Source organism: Mesocricetus auratus, unplaced genomic scaffold (genome assembly GCF_017639785.1).
Source record: "Mesocricetus auratus isolate SY011 unplaced genomic scaffold, BCM_Maur_2.0 Super-Scaffold_100047, whole genome shotgun sequence".
NCBI classification, from domain to species: domain Eukaryota; kingdom Metazoa; phylum Chordata; class Mammalia; order Rodentia; family Cricetidae; genus Mesocricetus; species Mesocricetus auratus.
In genome coordinates this window covers 7,536,825-7,562,161 of record NW_024429224.1, presented here as the reverse complement: position 1 = coordinate 7,562,161, position 25,337 = coordinate 7,536,825, and the positions used below count along the sequence as shown (strand labels likewise).

At 54.0% G+C, this 25,337-nt stretch overlaps 2 protein-coding genes and 1 long non-coding RNA gene across 8 annotated transcripts; 2 read left to right on the top strand and 1 right to left on the bottom strand.

The window, feature by feature from the left end:
• The first annotated feature begins 6 nt into the window (after positions 1-6).
• On the top strand, positions 7-10,671 carry Pip5kl1 (phosphatidylinositol-4-phosphate 5-kinase like 1). Its single transcript, XM_040735633.1, is given in 14 exon segments — positions 7-41; positions 260-384; positions 684-864; positions 4,042-4,156; positions 4,158-4,205; positions 5,299-5,352; positions 5,525-5,679; positions 6,068-6,192; positions 6,492-6,526; positions 6,617-6,672; positions 7,076-7,188; positions 7,441-7,588; positions 10,058-10,271; positions 10,273-10,671. Coding segments are annotated over 14 exon segments (1,413 nt in total). The 5' UTR covers positions 7-36; the 3' UTR covers positions 10,312-10,671.
• St6galnac4 (ST6 N-acetylgalactosaminide alpha-2,6-sialyltransferase 4) lies at positions 1,849-25,326 on the top strand. 6 transcript variants are annotated; one of them, XM_040735644.1, is made up of 7 exons: positions 3,278-3,363; positions 13,446-13,817; positions 14,470-14,570; positions 16,098-16,283; positions 19,980-20,392; positions 21,936-22,043; positions 24,013-25,326. In XM_040735644.1, exons 3-7 carry the CDS (start codon positions 14,559-14,561, stop codon positions 24,200-24,202), a joined length of 909 nt encoding a protein of 302 aa, XP_040591578.1. In that variant the 5' UTR covers positions 3,278-3,363; positions 13,446-13,817; positions 14,470-14,558; the 3' UTR covers positions 24,203-25,326. The 6 variants fall into 6 exon arrangements, with proteins under 6 accessions (XP_040591579.1, XP_040591578.1, XP_040591577.1 ...); XM_040735645.1 differs by lacking the exon at positions 13,446-13,817 and having other exon boundaries at positions 1,849-3,363; XM_040735643.1 differs by lacking the exons at positions 3,278-3,363; positions 13,446-13,817 and adding an exon at positions 7,453-7,588.
• LOC121136052 lies at positions 3,361-6,073 on the bottom strand. Its single transcript, XR_005873163.1, has 3 exons — positions 5,803-6,073; positions 5,432-5,566; positions 3,361-4,102 (listed from the first exon to the last, which is right to left on the bottom strand). It is a non-coding gene; the product is annotated as an uncharacterized LOC121136052 (long non-coding RNA).
• Positions 25,327-25,337: the final 11 nt, after the last annotated feature.

The window sequence follows — 25,337 nt, the reverse complement described above, 5'->3', positions numbered from 1 at the left end:
TTTCTCAGCACCTCCAAGAGCAAAGCCAGCTTCTTCATGTCGTGAGCTTGCAACAGGGGTTGGGGCTGGGTGGGGGCTGGGTTCCAGGCTGGCGGGACAGCCAGGGGCAGAGAGGGTCGGGGCAGGATGAAGGTGGGACGAAGTGAGGGACAGTGGCCAGACACATCCATTCTAGTGCAGAAGAACTAAAGGCAAGAAAGAGACCGCTCGGAACGGCTCGCGCCAAGCCTGGACAGCAACTGCTCTTTCTCACTCGCAGACACGACCAGCGCTTCTTCGTAAAGACCCAGACAGGTCACGAAGTGCAGGTGCTGCTCACCCAACTGTGCGGCTACGTGCAGCACCTCGTGCAGTACCCACACTCGCTGCTGGCTAAGTTGCTGGGTATGAGGCTTGAGGCGGGTCCTAAACCTCAAAGTGCCTGGGGAGGGCGGGGTCTGGGAAAGGGGCCGATCCTGGGGCGGGGCGCAAAGTGGCTGGTCAGGATGGAAGAGAATTGCTTGGGGTGGTGTTTCGGGGTGGGGCAGCGCTGATTGGGAAGGGGCAGGGATTCAGAAGGGAGTCTGGGGGGCGGGACTGGAGTGACAGGCCCAGGTATGAGGTGGGTCTTGAGGAAGATGGAGCAGGGAACTGCAGTCACATGGCTCCGCGGTTGTGGAGCTGGAGGCCTTCTCCTCTTTCAGGCATTTACAGTCTGCAGGTGGCCAACCGGGCAAAGGTGAGTGTGGTGGAGGCGAGGTGGCTCGGCAGTGGGGGCTGCTGGAGGGTGAGGTCCCGCGCTTCCCTCACTGCCCCGTCCTGTCCCCAGAAGTACTTCATTGTCATGCAGAGCGTCTTCTATCCCGTCAACCGCATCTCTGAGAGGTGAGTCCCTCTGGAAGGGATACAGGGTTCCGGCTCCACAGGGAAAGCGCAGTCCGAGGCCCCGAAACTTACCCTTTAGACCGCCGAATAGGCTCAGCGAGAACAGATCCTCCCAAGTTCCAGTAGGAGGGAGACACTTCTCTTTAAAATGCGTGGGGTTAGCCGGATGGTGGTGTCACATGTCTTTAATCCCAGTACAGAGGCAGACAGAACTCTGTGGTTCGAGACCAGCCTGGGCTACAAAGCGAGTTCCAGGACAGGTTCCAGGGCTACACAGAGAAACCCAGTTTCAACCCACCCCCCCACCCCGCAAATAACATGTGTGTGAACATGAGTACCCTGCCTGTGGAGGCCAGAAATGACGTTGGAGGAGCAGGGTTACAAGCAGTTTTGAGGCGTTCTTGGTGCATGTTCTGAGCTGAACTCTAGTCCTCTGCAAGAGCCTCCCCAGCCTCTCAGTACTGACTTTGAGGTTCAGTTTATATTAGGGCATGATATTTCCTATGACTCTGGCTATATTTCAAGGACTCGGCAACCACTTATGTCCAATGCCTGCCTGTCAGCTACGCTCCGTCCTCAGCCTCCTAGTGTAGCTCATGGCTGTATCGTGTTCCCACACCTAGGTCCATATCTGGGGGTCCGGAGGGCCAGAACTGCCAGCTGCTGCCCGACGTTCCCAACCCCCTTCATGTCTTGGTCGGTCCAGAACAACGTTCTTTTCTGGGATTGGTGGATCTGACCACTGTCTATGGGTGTCAAAAACGGCGGGAGCAGGTGTGGAAGATGATACGCTATCCAGGCCAGTCCTTCTGCACGGTCAGCCCGGATCGCTACGCCCGTCGCATGTATCAGTGGGTGGAGACCCACACCAAATGACTCGAACCCGTCTGAGTTCTCAGCTAGACATTTACAGTGCAACCAGCCCGCAGTTCCTCCTGTTAGCCACAGGTGGGTAGCATCCCCTAGCGAATGCTCTAACTTCTCAGCCTCTTGCTGTGACGTTGCTGTGCTGTTTAAAGCAAGGATTTCCTCCTCCCTTCTGCTCCTCCCCTTAGCTGATTGTCTACAGGGCAGAAGAGGGCACCAGATTGAACTGCAGGTGGTTGTGAGCCACCATGTGGTTGCTAGGAATTGAACTCAGGACCTTTGGAAGGGCTTCAGTGCTCTTAACCGCTGAGCCATCTCTCCAGCCCATGAATAAACTTTTTTAAGCCAGCATATCTAATCTCCACATCTTTCTCATCTTCACTTCTAGCTCCCCTCTGGGTTATCCCTCCCACTACCCCAAGGCCCTGCATGATAGGGACTGTCTCTAATTCCTACAGCCTCTGTCGTCTCTTGTGGGGAACACATCAAGTCCCTCTGCACCCCTACTCCCATCATTCTAATCTATACTTCTCAAGCACCACTTTGTGCTGGGCACTGAGCAGGGAGCTGAGGGCCCTGTGGCCCCTGCCCTGGTGGCACTCCCACTTTAAGAGGTCTGATTGATAGACCAATGACATAAGCAAGAGAATCCCTCGTGTCAGTGGTGGTGAGAATAAAGGCAAGTGACCCAGAGTGAGGGGCAGCATTTGCTGTCTTGAAAGGACCCAGGAAGGACCTAGGTAAACAAAGTCCAGTGGGACGTCTACTAGGGAGCCAGGCAAGTGGGAAACTTGGAGGTGGCGGCTGAGGCTCAGGGCAGGCAGGTGTTTGGTGTGGAGTCTAGAGGAGGGCAGATGGCCTGGGCTGTGGCGAGGTGTTTGAATTCTGTTCCACTGCCAAGGAAAGTCACTGGAGGCTTAAAGTACAAGGGTGGCACCATCCCGTCTATGCTTTTAAAAGATCCGGCTAGCCGCTGTGTCCCCCCAGCAGGCTCACTACGAAATCTCCGGAGTCTGACACTGCTCTGACCCCCACTGGATGCTCCAAATCACACGGAAGAGTGTGCTGACTTCTGTAAGACGTGGGTGATAGACACTTCTTTCTATGCTTGTAGTTTCTGACCCCAAGAGACAGACAAAGGCAATATGTCTACAAAGACAAGATCACGATTTAGGCTACCTGCCTTCGGGACCAGCTTCCGAAGAACCTTCAGGCAAAGGTTCTGTTTCTGGCACCACAAAAGATGCACAGTGGCCCCGTCCACCTACAGCCAGGGTTGGGAGGATACTGAAAAAACGGAGGTGGAGCCCGCAGGCAAACACCAGAGCCCCGCCGGCAGTTCGGGAGCAACCCTGTCCAGTAATTCTATCCACCAGTACCACCGCCAATGCTCAACGGCCCCTCCCGGCCAGGTCCAGGGTCCTGAGGATGCTGCAACCCCAGAGGCAGGACCTGAGGGAAAAGTCCAGTGCCCCGTTAGCAGACACAGCTTAACATCGAACAAAAAGGAGATTGGCCGGTCGTGGGCCAAAGGTGGAGCCTGTTTCCTGCGATGGGGCCTCGGAGACACAGCCAAAGCCAGAGAAACAGCAGCTGGGGGCGATGGCCGCTCCAAGCCCTGAGCCCCACGAGGTAGGTGCCCAGATGGAGCAGGGACAGAAGAGAGAAGGGTGAGTGAGCAGGTCCCGCCTTCCTCTTGGCCAGAGGCGTGGACACGCCCCCATCTCATCAGGGTGGGACTCTGCTCTGGAAAGACCAGGACAGGCCCCACCTGGGCGCAGGTATGAAGGGGATGATTATCAGGTGGGTGTCTCCCCGCCTCCCAGGTCTTCCTCGGTTTCCTCATCAGGAAAATGGGGAAGAAAAGCTCTTCCATACAGCTGTTAGAAGAAGAAGGCATGCTTTGTCTAGACTCTATTTCAATACCACGTGCCAGGTGCTATGTGGCCTCTCAATGCCTGGGGAGTGGCTAAAGCATTATCCCTATGTTTGGGGGGTTTGTTTGGTTTTTGTTTGTTTTTGTGAGACAGGGTTTCTCTATTGTTTTGGAGGCTGTCCTGGAACTCGGTCTGTAGACCTGGCTGGTCTCGAACTCACAGAGATCCGTCTTGCTTTGCCTCCCGAGTGCTGGGATTAAAGGCGTGCACCACCGACGCCTGGCTATTTACCCCTGTGTTTTATGACCAAGGCAGGTGAAGCAGAGAAAGACCAAGGGGAGATTCCCAATTAGGGGAGTTAGCATTTGAACCTGCACCCTTCCTCTCAGAGACACCTCATGCCTGCTTTGTTTTCTGTGCCTCTTCCCATCAGATCCCGGCCCCTTCCCTGGAGCTTGTGGCGTGGATTCCGAGACAAGAAGAACCGAGTGGGCCTGGTTGAAATCGATAACACCAATGAATATCACACCATCACCAAAATTATGCAGGCGTGGGCTGTGGGCTGCCTCCCAGGTCTCCATAGACAACCCGCCCAAGGTGAATGGCCAGTCCATCCCATGCGCCTCAGACTCCAAGAGGGAGGGAGACCCCGCTGGCTATCTGTCTCACTAACACTGTGACTCTAGGGGTCAAAGGGACCTACCAAAAAGAGGGAGGCAGGAATTGTCAGGAGGCAGAATTTCTGGGCTGGGAAGCTGGAAAGCCTAGGAGGTGTGAGCTACTCCCTGCTTCAGGTGGTGGGTGTGTGCTTCAGGCGGGCCTCTCTATCCCTAGGTCTCAGTACCCCTATCTATATAATGGGTAGAGGGGTTACTACCCCCTGGTTGCTGAGAACCTGTGCCCTGCCTGCTTGTATGGCTAAGAAGGGACCCCCACCCCCACCCTGCCTAACCCAGCCCATCCTCCCTGGAGCCTGTCAGGCTGGAGCCCATGCTGGCTCAGCAGAAAGGGTCACCTAACTGCCAGCTCAGCAATCCAGTAGGCTGGTGAGCCTGCATGTTGTCTGTGTGTGCACACGTGTACACAGTCCAACCACCGTATGTGGAAGAAATTCCCTAGACCTGCAAAAACTCTCCTGTGTCTCACTGGGACTGAGTTCACTCTGAAGATACTGTTGGCAGCCCGGCTGGTGGTCCAGTCTCAGCCACACACTTCTTGGCTCCAAACACTTGAACCCTCTCACCCTGCCCCTGGCTACCAGTGCTGAGGGCCCTGCATCTCCAATCCGTCTCCCTTCAGATTTCCCCTCAGAGGTCACCTTCCCCAGTCAGCCTTCTCCAGTCTGGCTCTCCCAGGCTACCCCTGGCAGATCACTTGGCTTCAAGGGCCTTTCCTTTTGCTGGGATGAGTGTTCGAGAGTTCAAGTGTAGCAGGCTTGAACTCACAGCCTGGTCCTGGAGACTCAGTGGTGGCCAGATAACACACACCCATGGGGCCCTGCCTCAGGTCACGCCCATCCTTCCTCCAGCCCTGGGTGAACCAGAAGCCCAACTGCCCAACTCTGGCTGACAAGACTCGTCGGGTCCCTGTTTGCTAAAGTAATGGACAAAGCTGCGAGTTGTATTCCCAATCTCTGGGTAGGCAATGGCAGACCCTGCGTTTCTCTGAATCCCTCTATTCACCCCTGCAGGGACCTGCAACTCTGAAAGATTTTGCAGAAATCAGGACTCAGGTTCACAAAGAGGTAAGGAGTCCAGGAAGAACTGTCTGCCTGGGCCCCCTCCTCCTCATCTGTGAGTGGGAGCGATGCTTGTTTCCTGAACCTTGCTGGGTCCTGCCTCTTGCAAACCAGGCGCAGCTTCATAAGCCTGGACCCGCGTGGATGGATTCCCTTAGGGCTGCTTTCTCCGGTACAGGGCTTCCAGCTCGAAATTTTGGCGGGTCCAGCTTTTGCACGCCTGAGGAAAGGTGTAGGCCTGAATGAAGAGGACTATCAGGCTGCTCTGGGTCCCGGTAACCCCTACCTCCAATTCATCAGCACGTCGAAAAGCAAAGCCAGCTTTTTCCTTTCGTGAGCTTGCAACAGGGGTTGGGGCTGGGTGGGGGCTGGGTTCCATGCTGGTGGGACAGCCAGGGGCAGGAGGGGGGTCAGGGCCGGAGGAAGGCGGGACGAAGAGCTAAATGTAACCCTTACCTTCAATTTCTCAGCACCTCCAAGAGCAAAGCCAGCTTCTTCCTGTCGTGAGCTTGCAACAGGGGTTGGGGCTGGGTGGTGGCTGGCTTCCAGGCTGGCGGGGCAGCCTTGGGCAGAGAGGGTCAGGGCCGGATGAAGGCGGGACCAAGTGAGGGACAGTGGCCAGACACATCCATTCTAGTGCAGAAGAACTAAGGGCAAGAAAGGGACCGCTCGGAACGGCTCGCGCCAAGCCTGGACAGTAACTGCTCTTTCTCACTCGCAGACACGACCAACGCTTTTTTTTGAAAACCCAGACAAGGAAGGAAGTGCAGGTGCTGCTCTCCCAGCTGTACAGCTACGTGCAGCACCTCGTGCAGTACCCACACTCACTGCTGGCTAAGTTGCTGGGTAGGAGGCTTGAGGCGGGTCCTAAACCTCAAAGTGCCTGGGGAGGGCGGGGTCTGGGAAAGGGGCGGATCCTGGTGCGGGGCAAAAAGTGGCTGGTTAGGATGGAAGAGAATTGCTTGGGGTGGTGTTTCGGGGTGGGGCAGCGCTGATTGGGAAGGGGCAGGGATTCAGAAGGGAGTCTGGGGGGCGGGACTGGAGTGACAGGCCCAGGTATGAGGTGGGTCTTGAGGAAGATGGAGCAGGGAACTGCGGTCACATGGATCCCTGGTTGTGGAGCTGGAGGCCTTCTCCTCTTTCAGGCATTTACAGTCTGCGGGTGGCCAACCGGGCAAAGGTGAGTGTGGTGGAGGCGAGGTGGCTCGGAGGTGGGGGCTGCTGGAGGGTGAGGTCCCGCGCTTCCCTCACTACCCCGTCCTGTCCCCAGAAGTACTTCATCGTCATAGAGAATATCTTCTACCCTGTCAGCCGCATCTCTGAGAGGTGAGTCCCTCTGGAACGGATACAGGGTTCCGGCTCCACAGGGAAAGCACAGTCTGAGGCCCTGAAACTTACCCTTTAGACCGCCGAATAGGCTCAGCGAGAACAGATCCTCCCAAGATCCAGTAGGAGGGAGACACTTCTCTTTAAAATGCGTGGGGTTAGCCGGATGGTGGTGTCGCATGTCTTTAATCCCAGTACCGAGGCAGACGGAACTCTGTGAGTTCGAGACCAGCCTGGTCTACAAACCGACTTCTAGGACAGGTTCCAAAGCTACGCAGAGAAACCCTGTCTAGGGGTGTGCTGAGGTTTGGAGTTGTCGTCCATCGTGTTTTAACACACACAGGAACAGTCACATCTGGGTAGCTTTTGCTTCCAATGGTCTCTGTGTGTGCCTACCCCTCAGGTATGACATCAAGGCGTGTACTTTGAGCCGCTGGGTGGAGCCAGTCCCCGAGGACAGCCCCCTTCTCCTGGTGTTGAAGGACCTCAACTTTGATGGAAAGACCATTGACCTGGGTGAGTCACGTGGTCCTTTTCCTCCATTCAGGGCCAGGTTTGGAAGAAGGGGGTCCTTAGGACTCCCCCTTGCCCAAATTCTTAGCAGCCCAGGATTCAAACCCGTGTTCCAGTCTTACACATCTTATACAACTGGGGGGGTACAAGGGGAATCATAGGATGGGGATTGGTCATGACAGCCACACTTTTGGGGCAAGCTCAGGTGCAGCCAGCACACGATGAGGACTCAGGTGGGGTCTGGTGCTCTCACAGGACCCCAGCGGAGCTGGTTCCTCCGCCAAATAAAAGTGGACATTGAATTCCTGCGGGGCCACGGAGTGCTGGACTACAGCCTCCTGGTGGGCATTCAGCCTCTTCACGAAGATGAAAAGAACCGGTTCAGCTTTGTCCGCACCATCAGGTGAGCATTGGCTCCAGGCGCAGAGCAAGGACAGGTGTGGAAAGGTAGGCAGTGAGGGATAAGACTGCCTTCCCTCTGGTGGCATGGCATGGGCTTGAAGGCTGGGAAGCACTGTGTGATGTGTGTGTGATGTGTGTGTGTGGTGTTATGTGTGTGGTGTGTGCATGCGTGCATGTGTGTGTGTGTATGTGTGTGTGTGAGTGTGTGTGTGTTTGTGTGTGTGTGTGTTGTAGCACGGCTGCTGGGGAACAGAACTGAAGGAGTCCTGTCTGGACAAGGCCTTTTAATGATGTTTTGAGTAGTCTGCCTATTTTCTGACAGGACAGATGGGGTCACCAGGGGTTTCTGAGCAGGGACAAGACCCGACCAGTTTTGTGCCCTCTTACCCAGTCATTCCATCTCTAGACCCCTGAAGTCATCACCCACCACTGGCATCATTGTATCCTGTGTAGAAGTAACTGGCACGCTATTCATGTTGACCATGACCCACACTGAGACCGTGAACATTTTCTCACTTGACAGATGTGAGAAGCAAGCTCGGAGCAGGTGGGGGAAGTGACAGGGCTTCTAATCTGATAGCAGTTCCCAAGGCTCACCCCTAGGCTGAACAAAAAGGCCATTTAAGAGGCCAAGCCTGGTAGATGTGGCCTTAAAGCAGGCCTTTAATCCCAGCACTGCGTGGGGAGTGGGCAGAGGCAGGTGAAGCTCTGAGTGCAAGGTCAGCCTGGTCTAGAGTGAGACCCAGGCCCATCGATCTATTGCACAGCCGGGGGAAGTAAAAGATAAGGGTACCCTCAGCTCTCTGCAGCTTCTATGCCGGCCCCATCTACAGCAGAGGCCTTGAGGGTGGAGGAATTTGAGTAGGATTCAGAGCGATTTCCCACACACATACACACACACACACAGAGTCACAGCCCAACCACATCTGGATCAGAGGTGAAGGGGCATCCATGGAGCAGTGTTGCTCCAGCTCAGCTCTTACCCACTGCTAATGTATCAAGCTGAGCACTCCCAAGACCCAGTTTGCACAGGACAGTCATGTTGAAATATTTCTCAATAAGCTCACACCTCCCCAGCTTCCAGGTTAATCCTGCCCAGGCTCTTCTGCCACGTGTTTTAATTGGTTGGTACTGTGGTGGGTCTTGTCTCTCATTGGTCGTCTTTTCTCCAAGAGCCCACCCTCAGCATAGGAATAAAGCCCTATAGCAGTGGTTCTCAACCTGTGGGTCTTAAACCTCCTTGGGCTGCACACCAGATTTCTACAGATCAGATATTTAAAAAGTCACAGCTTTAGGGAGGTTGAGAACCACTGCCCTAAGCATTCCCTGGGGGACAAAGTAGAGTCTGCTCCTAAGACTTCATTTAAGGGAGATCACAGGTCTATAAACTGTTCTCAGTTTTTCAGCTCTTTGAGCCTAAGGCTTCTAGGATTAGACTACCCACAAACAGAGATTTAGGAGATACAACATGAAGAACAGTTTGTTTAACCTCAGTGACTGAGATTGGCCCTCCCCAACAGAAATATAATTCAGACAACAGCCCTATGTCTCATTCATAGGCACTGGCCACAGCAGCTGCTGAGTCTTTGAAATATATAAATAATTTTTTTCCCTGGTAGCCTCATTTATAAATGTTAAAAAAAAAACACTGGGTGATGGTGACACACACCTTTAATCCCAGCGCTTAAGAGTCAGAGGCAGGGGGCTGGAGAGACGGCTCAGAGCACTGACTGCTCTTCCAGAGATCCTGAGTTCAATTCCCAGCAACCACATGGTGGTTCACAACCATCTACAATTCAATCTGGTGCCCTTTTCTGGCATGTAGGCAGAACACTGTATATGAAATAAATAAATAAATCACTGTATAAATCTTTTAAAAAAAAGTCAGAGGCAGCCGGGCGTTGGTGGCGCATGCCTTTAATCCCAGCACTTGGGAGGCAGAGGCAGGCGGATCTCTGTGAGTTCGAGGCCAGCCTGGTCTACAGAGTGAGTTCCAGGACAGCCTCCAAAGCCACAGAGAAACCTTGTCTCGAAAAACCAAAAAAAAAAAAAAAAAAAAAAAAGTCAGAGGCAGGCAAATCTCTGTGAGTTTAAGGGCAGCCTGGACTACAGAGTGAGTTCCAGGACAGACAAGATTGTTACAATGAGAAACCCTGTCTCAACACCCCCCCCCACAAATTCCATGTGTGTGAACATGAGTACCCTCCCTGTGGAGGCCAGAAATGACGTTGGAGGAGCAGGGTTACCAGCAGTTTTGAGGTGTTCTTGGTGCATGTTGCCAGCTGAACTCTAGTCCTCTGCAAGAGCCTCCCCAGCCTCTCAGTACTGACTTTGAAGTTCAGTTTATATTAGGGCATGATATTTCCTATGGCTATATGTCCAATGCCTGCCTGTCAGCTACGCTCCTTCCTCAGCCTCCTAGTGTAGCTCAATGGCTGGGAGGGAACAGCTGTCCTGTTCCCACACCTAGGTCCGTATATGGGGGGCCGGAGGGCCAGAACCGCCGGCTGCTGCCCGACGTTCCCAACGCCCTTCATGTCTTGGACGGTCCGGAAAAACGGTATTTTCTGGGCTTGGTGGATGTGACCACTATCTTTGGGTTTCGAAAACGGATGGAGCAGCTGTGGAAGACAATAAGACATCCAGGCCAGTCTTTCTCCACAGTCAGCCCGGATCACTATGCCCCGTCGAATGATCCAGTGGGTGGAAACCCACACCAAGTGACTAGAACCGGTCTCTAAGCAGCTGGGGACGAAGATACACAATTCTCCACCGTCTGCCCAGCTGGCTACACCCGGCCCATGTATCAGTGGGTGGAAACCCACACCAAATGACTCAAACCCATCCGAGTTGTCGGCTAGACATTTCCAGCAGAACCATCCTGCAGTTCCCCCTGTTAGCCACAGGAGGGTAGCATCCCCTAATGCTGTAACTACTCAGCTCCTTTCTGTGATGGGGCAGTGCTGTTTAAAGCAAGGATTTCCTCTTCCCTTCTGCTCCTCCCCTTAGCGCATTTACTATTAAAAATCTTTTTCTCCTGCTCCTCCCCTTAGCTCATTTACTATTAAAAACTGTTCTCTTTCATTTTTTTTTAAGATTTACGTACTTATTACATATACAGTGTTCTGTCTACACGCCAGAAGAGGGCACCAGATTGAATTGCAGATGGTTGTGAGCCACCATGTGGTTGCTGGGAATTGAACTCAGGACCTCTGGAAGAGCAGCCAGTGCTCTTAACCTCTGAGCCATCTCTCCAGGCCCGATTGTTCTCTTTTAACAGGCCTCCAAATGGAGGCTCACAGGATGAAGGGGTTGAGAGAGACCATTCAGCAATGAATGCTGGAACCCGCCTGCGCCTCACAGGTGGTCAGGAGGAAAGGGCCTTAACTTCTGGGACCTGAAGGGTCACATGTGTCCCTTGTTGGGTCCCAGGTCGGGGGCACAGTGAAGGACCTAGAACTGGGGAGAAAAGAAGCATCTGTGATGGATGAATGTAATAGAGTGCAGGAGAGCCCGGAGTAAAGGGAGGTCAGGTGTTTACTGGAGACAATTAAGGTAGAAAATTGCCAGGGTCTTCTGCCCAGAGGTGCTGTGATCTCATCTGCCACCACCACCAAGAGAGCGAGAACATGTTCCTGCTCATCCTCATCTGTTCACATGTAGAACCCGAGACCACACCTTAATGTGTCAGTACCCCAAAGGCTATTGGATGAACGAGTTCCCACAACAATTCCCCTTTTTATCTAAATGAGAGGGTTATAAACCTCATAGGAAACTATATACAATAAGAGCAAATACCAAGTATTGTCCAGGAGAGAGAGAGAAACACATACTAAACGCTCAGGCTGTAGGTAATTGGCAAATAACAGAGATAATTCCAACAGCTGTCCTATCCCGAGGAGTCTAAGTCTTGTACCTGAAATGTCTTAGCTAAGATGTGCCAGTATAGTAACCATGACCATCTAGTCTTCCACCCCATCAAAGACCTGAGAAGGAAGATAATATTACCTGAGTAAGCAGGGAGTGTACACAGGAGAATTCCAAAAGGTTCAAGAAATGACAAACAGCTGGTTACTTGGACAGTCACACAAGGTCTCACAGAAACGTTTTGGGCAACCAACTTTGGCTAAGGCCTAGAATATCTGACAGACCATATTTAGAAGTAGTAAGAGTCGAAAGACTGTCTTATCCTGTCTTGGCAAGGTTTAGCAGTCGCTTAACTTGTACCCTGCTTGTCCGTTTGGACAGCGTGTCTACTGTCATCAAGAAGTAGCATTGTGGGGGCTGGGGGGGCGAGGGATACCCCCAGGACTGGCCAGCCAGGACCCTGGAAATGCCTCTCAATAACTTCTGCTGGCCCATCGGATATGGCCAGACTTTGAAAAGCGACTGGTGAGGTAGGGCAGGGAGGGGAGAGAAAAGAGGCTGGCCTCGGCGGAACATTCCAGGAATCGGCACTTTTCAAACAGACACATGGCCTGCTGTGGGTGTTCTTGGACGTTCGCTCTATGCTGCTGCAGCTGCAGAGATTCCTGCTTGGTTGGCAGGAAGCTGAGAAATAGAGTTCTGCTTCTGCTGCCACCCAGAGGTGTCCAGCCAGGGGTGTAGGAATGTAGCAGGTGCAGAATCAGAACTGGGACCTGCTGGGGTCTGGCTCCCATGCGATTGACCTTGAGTCCCGTACAAAAGGCAACGGATGATCCCCCCCCTCTGGCGGGGAACCTTGGCAGGGCCTGAGGCCGTGAGGGAAGTGACCTCAGAGACCCAGGACTGCTGGCTTCTGCTTTGTCTTGTATGTGTCAGGACCATGTGGGTGTTGCAGGTGACTGAGAACTCATACGGAGGAGACGAGTCTAACAGTACGTGGGCGTGAGAACAGAGGAACTGGTTCACAGAGTGACTGCCCGGTGCCCAGCTGGGGGTGTGGCTAATGCCTGTAACTCCAGCATGTGCATTTGTGGAGCTGAGCAGGGTCCCAGGCTAGCCTGGAGTGTGCTGGTGGGTTTTCAAATCAACACAGAGGAGGGTCAGTTGAGGAACTGTCTCCATCATTGACCTATAGGCATGTCTTTGGGGGTCTTCCTTCCTGTCTTCTTTTTTTACTTTATTTTTTATTAATGATTGATGTGGGAAGGTCTCATCCTACTGTGGGCATTGCCTCCCCCTGGGCAGATGGTCCTTAGTGGTATAAGAAAAGTGGTTGGGTCGCTGGGTAGTGGTGTTGGTGGCACACTCTGATCCCAGCACTCAGGAGGCAGAGGCAGGCGGATCTCTGTGAGTTCAAGCAGAGTGAACGTGAGCCTGAGGAGAAGACCAGCGGGCAGCTCCCCTCCATGGCCTCTGCCTCAGCTCCTGCCTCCAGGTTCCTGCCTCAAGCCCCTGCCCTGACTTCCCCCAGCAATGCGCTGCGATGTGGGAAGTGTGAGCAGAAATAAACCTTTCCCCCATGGTTGCTTTTTGGTCATGGTGTTTGTCACAGCAACAGGAAGCAGACAGGGACAGCTACATAGAAAGGCCCTGCCTGAGATAATAAAATAACTCGGGGTGTGCTGCTGGGGAGGGCGGTTGTGAGTTGAGGTTTCAGCTGAGTGGCAAGGAGCCCCAGTAGGCAGGTGCCTGGAGCAGTCCAGGGAGAGCAGTGCAGCAAGTCATGCCCCTGAGGTAGGAGTGAGCCGGGTGTGTTAGCTCAGAAGCGGCACCATTCTCATCCTTCTCACCCCCAGGGGCCCAGGGGCCAGCGAGAGGACAGCCACAAACAAGCCAAAAGTGCCTCTCTGGGACCACAGAATTTTCTGGTAGTGCCCCGAGCCACCTCTGCCCTTTCTCACTAGGAGAGGGTTATTTTTCCCACTTTACAGAGCGGGAGAAAACGGCTCGGGCAAAGGCTGCATTGACCTAACACAGAGCAGCTATACTGAAAACAGCCGGAGCCATTAACCCAGCGCTCCACCAGCTGCTTCAGCGAGCAGAGCCAGCCTCATCCTGGTAAATCGAGGCCTTTCTGAAATACATGGGACTCTGTCTCAAAAACGAAAACATGTTTCATCATTGCCTGTCTGAATAAGCTGACCTGCTTAACTCTTGCTTCATTTCCTGCCCCCCTGCCACTTCCCCGGCAATTTCAGAAATGGAGAACCTCAAGTCTCCCCGGCCAGGCAGCCATTGCATGGTGGCTCGGATCCGGAGATCTTCTCCTCTTTCTTCCATGGCCTTGGCACACACCGAGTAGGGTGCGACGCCCCAGACGTCAAGACCTCGCCCCCTCCCCAACTCAGAGAGATCTCAGACACTGCCACGCAGGCCCGCCCCCGATGCGTAGACCCCGCCCCCTGTGCGCAAAGACTCCGCCCCTCCGGCAGGCCCCGCCCCTGGCCCCGGGCTGCGCTGCTCCAGCTCCCATCCTGCAGAACCGCAGCACCGCCTCCCCCGCCCCCCCCCGGGGCCGGTTCCAGGCCCTCTGGCCGGGCCCAGCAGACATGGAGCTCCGAGAAGAGCATCGTGAGCCCCCGGCGCGTCCCAACCCACCCGTCTGGTTAGCGCCCAGCTTGGGGAGGGGACGGTGGAATCGAGCAGAGTGAAAACCTCACATCCTGCCCGCCCCAGGCCTCTCCATCGCCCCACGGTAGAGAGGTGGGAGGGATGGGTGGGAAGAAATCCCTGCTCCCGACTTTCTTTGCCTTCCTTTAACCAACTGGGTGACCTTGAGCCGAAGCGCCTCCTCTCTGTCCTTCCCCATCTGCACAATGGGGATTGGTTTGGCAGGGTCTCTGGACACACACATCTTTTAGAATGGGCACGTTGTGGCATGCTTGGAGACTTTAAGGCTGTTGGTTCCTGGGCCCATTTGCCTTGACCTGGATCTACCCTCTTCCCTTGCCTCAGTTTCCCTCATATCATAGGACCAGCTTCCAGTCTTTCCCATCCCAAGCTCTGGAGACAGCAGCCTCCGGACTGCTGAGGGCACGGACAGCATGAAGGCCCCGGTAAGTGACATGGAAGAAAGAAAGCTCACTGGGGACTTGGGGGCAGGCTGAGCAGAGCTTCTCAGCCACCTTCCCATGCCAGGAGTTATAGTGGTTCCCCTCCCCCCTCACACTTCTTTTGGTGTTGGGGACAGAACTCAGAGCCAAGCACACGCTAAGCACATGCCCTAAGGCAGGGTCCCACCCACAGCCCCTGTGCCACCTCCCTGCTCTAGAGGCTGCGCAACCCCAGGCTACTGACTTCCCTTTTCGGTTTTGCTTTGCTCTGGTCACCTTGAAATGAAAGTAACAGTAAGGTACGGTGTCACTCGGTTGATGGTGTGAGCCGGTGTGAAGGTTTGGGGCAGCCGAACCTTGTTCACTGTCGAGCCCCTTGAATGTTGGGGCAGGCAGATTAAATTACTGCCTGAGTCAGGGGGTCTGCTCCCTTGTGGGCAGGGGACCAGTTGCTGTGCAGAGCCTGGGGCCTCAGGGGCTGTGAACCCTTTCTCCTGGACAGCTGGCCATACAAGATTTATTTTTAGAAGCTGATGTGGCTTGTGAACAGACAAGGAAGGGTGGGCCCCTGGCAGGATGTGCCAGGGGCTGTTCTGCACCTCTTGTTTTCTGGGCATGCTGGCCAGCAATGAGGGTTTCCTCTGGAATGGCCTTGGGCCTAGAAAATTGGCGCTCCGAGAGTCACAGGTATCGAGATGGATGTCCCAGCAGATGGTGACCTGGGGCGTGGCTCCTCCAGAGCTTGCTGGGCACTGTGAGAGAGTGTGGGGTGAGAGGGTCAGAGGGTCTCCTCCAGTGACCATTGGCATCATTTCTAGACGTGGGAGTGACTGAGCAGAAGCATCCCAACTATTGAAGGCGTCTTCTGTTTGCTTGTCTGTCTGTCTTCCGGTTTTGAAACAGGGGCTCAGTCTGTAGCCCAGGCTGGCCTGGAACTCACTGTGTAGCCCAGGTTGGCCTCAAACTTGTAACAATCCTGCCTCAGGCAAGGGATGAGCTGTCATGCCTGGAGGCATCTATGTAGACTGTCTCACTTACACAATGGGTGGTTGTGAGGCATCCTACGTGGGTTCTCGGGACCCGGTGCAGGTGCAAAAGAAGCTGTTGTCCCCACTGAGCCTTCTTTCCACCCAGATCCTAGCCAAGGTGACACACTGGAGCAGCTGGGGACAGGGTGGTGGAGGTGGGACCGCGGAGGCAGCACTGGCCTGGGCTGAAGGCCATTGAGATCGAGACCCCAGACTGCAGAGTGTGTGTGGGTGCTGGGTGAGAATTTGAGTTTAAGACCCAAGCCTGTATCCCGAACCCTTGCTGTGTGGCCTTGAGAAGTATATGGGCTTCACCCCAAGTGGGTGTCCAGACCTGGAAGAGGGGATTTGGGGAGATATCTGTAGTTTCAAGGACCAAGAGCTAGGTGTCCCCGAGAAGGCCTTATCGATGGAGATTGAATTCTACAGAAGAGGTCCTACAGGGGGGGACTGGGTGTTGCACACACGCACCCCACAGGCCCGTCACCGCCTTCTCCTTCAGGGTCGCCTTCTCCTCCTCTCCTTGTGCGCCTTGACCCTGTCCGCCGTCTACATCTGCCTGTGCTGTTGGGCCTGCATGCCCCTCTGCCTGGCTACCTGCCTGGACCCCCACCTCCCTTTGGCACCCAGACCCACAGAGCCCGGGCCCCTGCACTTCAGCGGCTACAGCAGCGTGCCAGATGGGAAGGTGAGTCAGCCAGGAAATGCAAAGGTGACCAGAGTGTCCCTAGCTCTAGGAAGCAACGAGACCTGGGCTGGTGGCTAGAGTCTGAGCTTGGCTTCTCTGCTCACCAGCTCTGTGCCTTTTGCTGGTCTCTGCACCTCTCTGAGCTCTCAAGGTGTAGGAGGAAATAGGGTTTGCACTGAGCAAATGCCAGCCGGCCCCTCTCTGCTGCGTGCCTGGATGAAAGGGGGGCTGACCGCTCGTGCCTGCCACGGCCTGTCTGTGTATTCTGTGTATCTTTAGATTTGTGTGTCTCCACTCTGTATGCTCAACAAACAGGGCTTGTCTCCTGCGGTGTCTGGCATTGCGTGGCAGCTGAGGATAGAGGGCCAACGTAGGTCGAGGTTATGTATGATCCCAGGACTCAGGAGATGAGTGACAAGACAGCCATGGCTCCTGTCCCCATGGTTGCTCTGCCTGGTGTGGCAAGCGGGCATTCTCACCCTTGACCCTGGCATCAGTGGCTCTATACCTCTGGGTCATGGTTCACATTTAGCAGCTCCCTATGTCACCATGTCTAGTTCTTGGCACTAAAATTCTGGTTCTTAGTTTGGTGGCTCTTAGTCAGCCTTACGGGCATGCTCTGGCTTGCTGGAGACACGTGGGCCCTCATGCCTTTGAGTCTCAGCCACCTCCTCATCTATACAGGACCCCCTATGTTGGCTGCTTCCAGGATTCAAGAGTGACTGGTAGACAGTGCCCAGCAAAGCTGCCATGTGACTATTTGATGAAGAAATGAAAATTCCTGTGCTGGGCTGGGGCTGGGGCTGGGGCTCAGTCTAGCGTGTCGTTTGTGAGCGAGGATAGGTGTTAGGTTCAATTCCTAGGACCAAAAACCAAAGGAAAGCAAAGCAAAAACTCCTGGGGGTGTGAACTCTTCACTCCCTGAGAATGGCCAGGTTGGGGGCCAGAGGGGTGGCTCAGTGGTTAAGAGCACTGGCTGCTCTTTCACAGGATCCGGGTTCAATTCCCAGCACCCACATGGCAGCTCACAACTGTCTGTAACTCCAGTTCCAGGGGATCTGACACCCTCACACCAATGCAGATATAAAATAAACTAAAAAGAAAAAAAAAAAGAATGGCCAGGTGGACCATATACCCTTCCACTCCCCCCACCCCCGCTCCTGCAGGGTCTGGAGACTGAACTTATTTCATCACTGAATGCTCTCCTCTGCTGCATTGGTTTTCCCTAAGTGGGAAACCCAGACATTGAGTGTCAACGGGGACACTTTCACGCTTGTAAGAGTGAGGATACTCCATGGGGCAGATGGTGGCTAGGATCAGAATGGACGTCTCCCCCTCGCCCAGACAGCCTCAGACTGACAGCACCATGAGGAAGTCTGGCTGTTGTTGTGTTGTTTTGTTTATTGTCCCCTCCCCCTTTTCAGGCAAGGGTCTCACATAGCCCTGGCTGGCCTGGAACCTGCTGTGTGGCAGGTATCTTTGAACTGGTCTTCTTGTCACAAGTGCTGGGATCATAGGCTTGCCCACCCTGCCTGGTTCAGAGCATTTTTTTTAAAACTGTGGTACAGAAAATATGAGTTCTTAAATCAACATTCTGTCAAATTAAAAAAAAACCGTACCTGAGGGGATTTCACAACGTCTTTTATTGAGTGGAATTAACGTCCCTGTATCTTTCTCAGCCTCTATAAGCTTGAGTTCCTGCAGGTGAGGGTCCAGCCTTTCCCTGGGAGCCCTGACACACTGGAGACTGTGGCCCTTCCTGAGCCTGTGGTCTATGTGGTGGCTCACGTCTGTCTTCCCAGCACTTGGTTCCATGTCAGTCTCTGTATAACAAGACCCCCATCTCAGAAGAGGCGGGGTAGGAGTTGGGAAATGGTTCAGTCGTAATGTGTGTGCCGTGCAAGTGTAAGGAGCAGAGTGTGGGACCCTCAGGACCCACAAAAAGCTAGGTCGGCATGGTAGCTTGCTGTAACCCCTTCTTTGGAGAGGCAGAGGTGGGACCCCCAGGGTAAGACAGACTTGCCAAAGGAGGGGTCTCAGCTTGTAGACACTGAGACCTGTCTTGATATAGGTGGCGGAGAATGACCAAAGAAGATACTATGTATCAAACTCGGGCTTCCACATGGGTGTGTGACCACACATGCAAGCACACATAAAAGGAAACCAATTAAATTGGCTTTATGGAACTGTATGATTTGTAAAAGAATTACTAATTATTCATATGCAGTTCAATAGAGCTTTTTGTTACAGAGTCTCACTATATAGCCCTGACTGGCCTGGAATTCGCTCTGCAGACCAGGCTGACCTCAAACTCACAGAGATCCAGCTGCTTCTGCCTCCCGAGTGCTGGGACTAAAGGTGTGCGCCACCACCAAGTGGACAGTGAGTTTTGACAGAAGTAGGAGAACATGGATAGCCCTTACCATCGTGACACGGAACTTTTCTGTCACTCCCAAAAGTCCCCTCATGCCCCCTTTGCAGCCATCTCTGGCTTTTAGAAGTGCTGGGGCAGGCCTGAAGCTTGGAGAGGCATTTGTCCACTCCACTGTGTTCTAGGCTGCTGATGTTGGCAGCCTGTCCCCAAGACCGTCCTGTGTCCCCCACTCCTTATGTCCTTGTGCTTTTTCAAGAGGACCCACCTCACAGATGAGAGGTACCCTGGGCCATAGAGCTAACGAGGGATGGAGCCAGGATTTAGGCTGGGAGCCAGACTGCCAAGCTGCCATGGAAGACACCCGCTACTGAAAACCCTCCTATTATAAACTGTGCCGTATGGGTTGGGCTTGGACAGGGCATGGAGGGGTCTAGGAGGGTTCTGAGGAGCTGAGGTTCATGTTTACTTAACAAACACTTGCATGACATTCACTCTGGGCCAGAGCCATTCTCGGTGCCTTATAATTATTTGCTCCTGTATCCTTAACGAGGTCCCAGTAACGTAGGTACCAGATGGCTATAGCTGATAAGGAAGCTTGGGGAAGTCATTTCACATGCCTAGCTTGCCAAGTAGGCAAACTTTGGTCTTTGGGGGCAAACATGGTGGTTGCCACCTATAATTCCAGCATTTGTGAAGTTGAAACAGGAGAAGGGCCACAAGTTCAAGACACACCTAAGCAACAAAGTGAGACTTTAATATCACAAATGAAAACTGGGACCAGCCAGGTGACCTAACGGGTGGAAGCACTCATTGCAAAGCCTGACAGTGGAACCCGAGAGATGGCTCAGAGGTTAGGAGCACTGGATTGAGGAAGAACCAAGTGTCAACCTCTGACCCCTCACCCCCCACCGGTGTGGGCAAGCACACCCACCCTGTGCACACACATGTGCACACACACACATTTTAAAAATGAACTGATCCAACTACCAGGCAGGTTAATAGGTAGGATGGGAGCAGGTGGGGCAGGTGGGTGGGTGTGATGGGGCAGGTGGGTGGGTGTGATGGGGCAGGTGGGTGGGTGTGATGGGGCAGGTGGGTGGGTGTGATGGGGCAGGTGGGTGGGTGTGATGGGGCAGGTGGGTGGGTGTGATGGGGCAGGTGGGTGGGTGTGATGGGGCAGGTGGGTGGGTGTGATGGGGCAGGTGGGTGGGTGTGATGGGGCAGGTGGGTGGGTGTGATGGGGCAGGTGGGTGGGTGTGATGGGGCAGGTGGGTGGCAGCTGGTGCTGAGGTTTTCTGATCTTTCTCTACTTTCCTCCACAGCCCCTTGTCCGGGAGCTCTGCCGCAGCTGTGCAGTGGTGTCCAGCTCTGGCCAGATGCTGGGTTCAGGCCTGGGTGCCCAGATCGATGGTGCTGAGTGTGTGCTACGCATGAACCAGGCGCCTACTCTGGGCTTTGAGGAGGACGTGGGCCAGCGCAGCACCTTGCGAGTGATCTCGCACACAAGTGTGCCACTGCTTCTGCGAAACTACTCACACTATTTCCAGCAGGCTCAAGACACGCTCTATGTGGTGTGGGGCCAGGGCAGGCACATGGACCGGATGCTGGGCGGCCGCACCTACCGCACATTGCTGCAGCTCACCAGAATGTACCCAGGCCTGCAGGTGTACACCTTCACTGAACGCATGATGGCCTACTGTGACCAGATCTTCCAGGAGGAGACTGGCAAGAACCGGTGAGCCTCTCTGTGCCAGGAGATGCCGTAAGATTGGAGGTGGCCTCTGGGGTCCGTTCCAGACAACTGAGTAAGAGTGGCTGTCAGAACAGCTACCCTCAGGCTAGGCGTGTGGCTCCGTTGGCAGGGTGCTTGCCTAGCAGGCATGAGGACCTGGGTTCAGTCCCCAGCACAGATTAAACTGACCCTTGCACCTCTGTGACCCCAGCACTCATGAGGTAGAGGCAGGACACTCAGGAGTTCAAGGGCATCCTCAGCTACATAGGGAGTTTGGTGGAGGTGAGCCTGGGCTACTTTAGGTAAATGAGCAAACAAAAAAAACCCCGACTGTTTTTAGGTCTCAGGTCCTGCGCTAAGCACCCTGCATTGTAAAGAGAGGCTTTTCCTCTGCCAGCCGCTTTGGTTTTACCCTGCCAGCCGCTTAGGCTCTGCCACATTGTAGCCCCCAAGTAACACACAAGACACTGTATTAACTATGAAGCTGTTGGCCTTGCTTGTTTCTTACTGGCTAGCTCTGACTTAAGTAATTACTCCATAATTGTTAATCTAAGTATTTCTCTTACCAGAGAAGTTTCTGGGCTTCCTACCCCATGGCGTTACATCTTGACTCTCTGTATTTCTCCTTCCCAGTATCCTCCTGGACTCCTAGTCCCACCTACCTTGCTTCCCTATTGGCCAACAGTGCTTTATTGACATCTACACAGGACTTCCCCCATCACTGCATCAGTCGCTTCTTTAATACCTCATCTGAAACAGCCCCCCAGGATTCCCCATGGCACCTCATCTATGTGCCTGTGTCCCAGCCCCCATCCTCAGATTCTCACACTTGTCTCCAGATGCAGTTCCTGGCACACACACTCTGTTCCTTCTGCCTAGAATATTCTAGAATTTTCCATGATTGTCACTGTCTGGTCTAGGTGAGGAAAGCCCCCTGGGCCGCGCCCCCCCCGTGAAGGGGTGCCCTATGCCCGCTCACCCTCATGTTCTGTATCCACTCCTCTTTCCCAGTCTTTTCAGCGGCTGTCAGGTTCTAATATCGCTTTGTTTATGTGTTAGCAGCAGGTGGGGCAGGTGCTGTCTGTGCTCAGCTCGAATAGGGGAGCCAGCCTGCACTCTCAGAGTGGGTAGCCCTCTGTTTGCAGAGTACCCAGCCACCTTAGGCCTGGGGCCGCCACAGCACCTTGACCCAGGTGGAATGGGGGGAAGGTGTGGACACGGCTCTTCAAAGCCACCTGGAAGTCTTCCCCGTTGCACAGTTGGGTACGGAGGCTCAGGAGTGAGCCGGGGCCTTACAGCGGAGGCAGGGCTCTCGAACAGACTGCCGCTGTGCTCTCCTGCACGAGGGTCTCCCCAGGTCCTGGCGGCATCATCAGCCTGGGTGGCAAGACTGGTCAGAGTTGGGTTAGTGAGCAGCCCCTGGATCACCACTGACCTCAGGCTGGCTCACTGCCTCCTGCCCATCCTCCCCAGAACCCCTTTGTAGCCGTCAGGTGGGGAGTGGGGATGTCAGGAGGGGCCATTGACAGTGTCCCCTCCTCCCCAGGAGGCAGTCAGGCTCCTTCCTCAGCACTGGTTGGTTCACCATGATCCTGGCCCTGGAGCTGTGTGAGGAGATCGTGGTCTACGGGATGGTCAGTGACAGCTATTGCAGGTCAGACTGGCACCCAAGCTGGGGGGAGGGGTAGGAGGGGAGGGCGTGAGGCCTTGAGCCAGAGGGTCTGTGAGCCATGAGGGCTTCATGGTGTGTGCCCCAGGCAAAGTGCAGGCCGTTGGGGAAAAAAATGTAACCTCTGGCTGGGCATAGTGATCCAGCCCACTTAGGAGGTGGAGGCAGGAGAATCCGGATCAGAGCCAGCCTTGGCACCACATCAGGTTCAAGGCTAGCCCTTTTTTTTTTGAGAGCCTCCCAAAAGTCTCAAATGAAAACAGAGACTTGCCGGGCGTTGGTGGTGCACGCCATTAATCCCAGCACTCGGGAGGCAGAGGCAGGAGGATCTCTGTGAGTTCGAGACCAGCCTGGTCTACAAGAGCTAGTTCCAGGACAACCTCCAAAGCCACAGAGAAACCCCGTCTCGAAAAACCAAAAAAAAAGAAAAAAAAGAAAAAAAAAGAAAAAAGAAAACAGAGACTTGTACTCTTCTCAGAAGGTTGGTGAGTCATCAGAGCAGGTGAGTCCGTCTAACCTTTGACACCGCGGCTTGACACGCCTGCAGGGTTCACACTTAAGAACCGTGGCATCACCGGTGCTGGTGGCGGTGGTGGCCCACACCTTTTACCGTCACACTCGAGGCAGAGGCAGGCAGGTCTGTGAGTTCAAGGCCAGCCTGATCTACAGGGTGAGCTCCAGGACAGCCAGGGCTACACAGAGAAACCCTGTCTCGAAAGACAAAAGGAAAAAAGGAAGAAGTGTGCCATCAAGTTACCAAAAGAGGGCCTGGAGGGAGAGCTGGGTGGGCTCAGGCACTGGCCGCCAGGCCTGACAGCCTGAGTCCAGTCCCCAGGACCCACACGGTGAAAAGAGAGAACCAACTCTTTTTTTTTTAAAGATTTATTTATTTATTTATTTATTTATTACATATACAGTGTTCTGCCTACATGCCAGAAGAGGGTACCAGATTGAATTGTAGATGGTTGTGAGCCATCATGTGGTTGCTGGGAATTGAACTCAGGACCCCTGGAAGAGCAGGCAGTGCTCTTAACCTCTGAGCCATCTCTCCAGCCCCCGAGAACCAACTCATAATGCGTCTTCTCACCTCCGCGTGTACACCGTAGCAGGCTCTTGCCCACCCACCACACACAAACAAATGAATGCAAAAAAAATTTAAGTTGCCAAAAAGATTTGGCAAAATGGGCCTGGGGTTGGCCCTTCCTGATGGAATAATATTTAAAAGTGTTTTCTACCCCCTCTTGAAGCCTATATCTACTTTTTAAGATTATATATATATATATATATATAATCAGTGCTCTACTACTGATTTTAAGAGGCATCAGATCCCATGACAGATGGTTGTGAGCCACCATGTGGGTGCTGGGAATTGAACTCAGGTCCTCTGGAAGAGCAGCCAGTGCTCTTAACCACTAAGCTATCTTTTGAGACCTAGCTATTTTAATAAAACAACACCAGATATATTTAGTTATGGTATTACTTAAATACTGTGAGTTCAGTGTGGGAATGGAATTGTATGACCTTAATATATTTCAATATTACTGTAACTAAGAGGTTTGGAAAAGGTCACAGGTTTTCACTCTTTCCTTCAGAGCCTGTGTCTTGGGCATATGAGACAGTAAGAGCAGGGCCCCTGCCATGGCTGGCCCTCAAAGTGCCTCTGACAGCTGTGGACATGGGAGTTGGGCACCTGTCTTAGAGAGTCCTCCCTTTGAGTGACTTGCTCTCCCTGGAGCTGAGCGCCTCGCTGCAGGAGGTGCTTCTCTAACCCAGAGTCACCCAGCCTGCAAGAGGCAGTTTCTGAACCCTGGCCACTGGGCTCCACACCTGCCAACCTCCTGCCGTCTGTCCAGATGTGGGTGCCCCTGGGCCTTAGCGGCTGAGGCGAAGTCCTGGAGGCGGGGGGCTCTGAGGTCCTGTGTCTGTCCCACCTGACCCTGTCCCCTCCCAACAGTGAGAAGAGCCCCCCCTCCGTGCCTTACCACTACTTCGAGAAGGGCCGGCTGGACGAGTGTCAGATGTACCTTTTGCATGAGCAGGCACCACGGAGCGCCCATCGCTTCATTACTGAGAAGGCCGTGTTCTCCCGCTGGGCCAAGAAAAGGCCCATCGTGTTCGCCCACCCATCCTGGAGGGCCAAGTAGTTCCTGCTGCCGGGCCTGCAACTCATTCCAAGCCACCACACTCCACCATGACATGTTTTATGACTCTCACCTTCTGCCTGATTCCAGGTGGTACCTGAGATCTCTGTTACCCCACACAGGGTACATTTGGAGAAATCTCGGGCCTTGTGACTTGAAGGGGAGTGAAGAGGGCGTGTTTATACCACCCCTGCCCCCTGGCAAATCCACATCTTCGTCTTGGGGTTCCATCCCACCTCCAAGTTGTTCAAGTGGCCTTTGCCCTGGGGCCAGCGGCCCCCTCACCAGCATCGAGACGTTGCGCCAGTGTTGTCGTTTCCTCTACCTACCCTAGCCACAGGGTGCCACATTCTCGGGCTGGCGGCCCTGGTTGGTGCATCCTGGAACCTAGGATTTGATGGGCACAAGGGCCTTTGAGCATCTGCCTCCCAGGACTGTCTCAGGAGCGCGCCAGTAAACGTGCATTTTCTGGACACTGTTTCTAGTATGGTAACAGATGTGGGATGGGGGTTAGGACACAGGCCTGCAGCCTGTTCGCCAGAGGGCAGACGTCCCTCCAGCCCTTCCCAAGGTCCATGGTGGTCTGCTCTTCCTGCCCCCACACCTCCTGGCCAGATCTGACCACAAGACTATGCTGGCCCAGGAAAGCTTCCAGTCCTCAGCGGGCACAGAACTCAATGTTGCTTTCCCGTCCCGCCGTGGGTCAGATTCTGAAACCTTTGCCAGTCAAACTGCCTGTTAGCTCTGGGACAGAGAGGCAGAGTGCAGCTCCAAGCCGGTGCTGTGTGGAAGGCCATGGTCTCAGGGCCAGCCCTTTCTCTGAACTCTGCACAGCCACCACCCTGCTGCTAATGAGGGCGTGACGCAGGGAGCAGGTGCTAGTTACCGATGCAGTAGCCCAGGCTAGCTTTGGTGAGGCCTGAGAGCTCACTACCTCTGCCTCCTTCCCCCTTTGGACAACTGAGAAATGGACCCCTAGGATTTAGCTCTTGGCTCCAGAGCTCAAGACCTCCTGGGTATGACCTGTGTAGTCCCCAGAGTCCTGTGCTTCCTTTAATCTCTCCTGCTACAAACTTGAAACTCTTTGAATGTTAAGTTTTGGTTTTTAACAAGGAACCTCTCACTTAGCTGTTGTGCT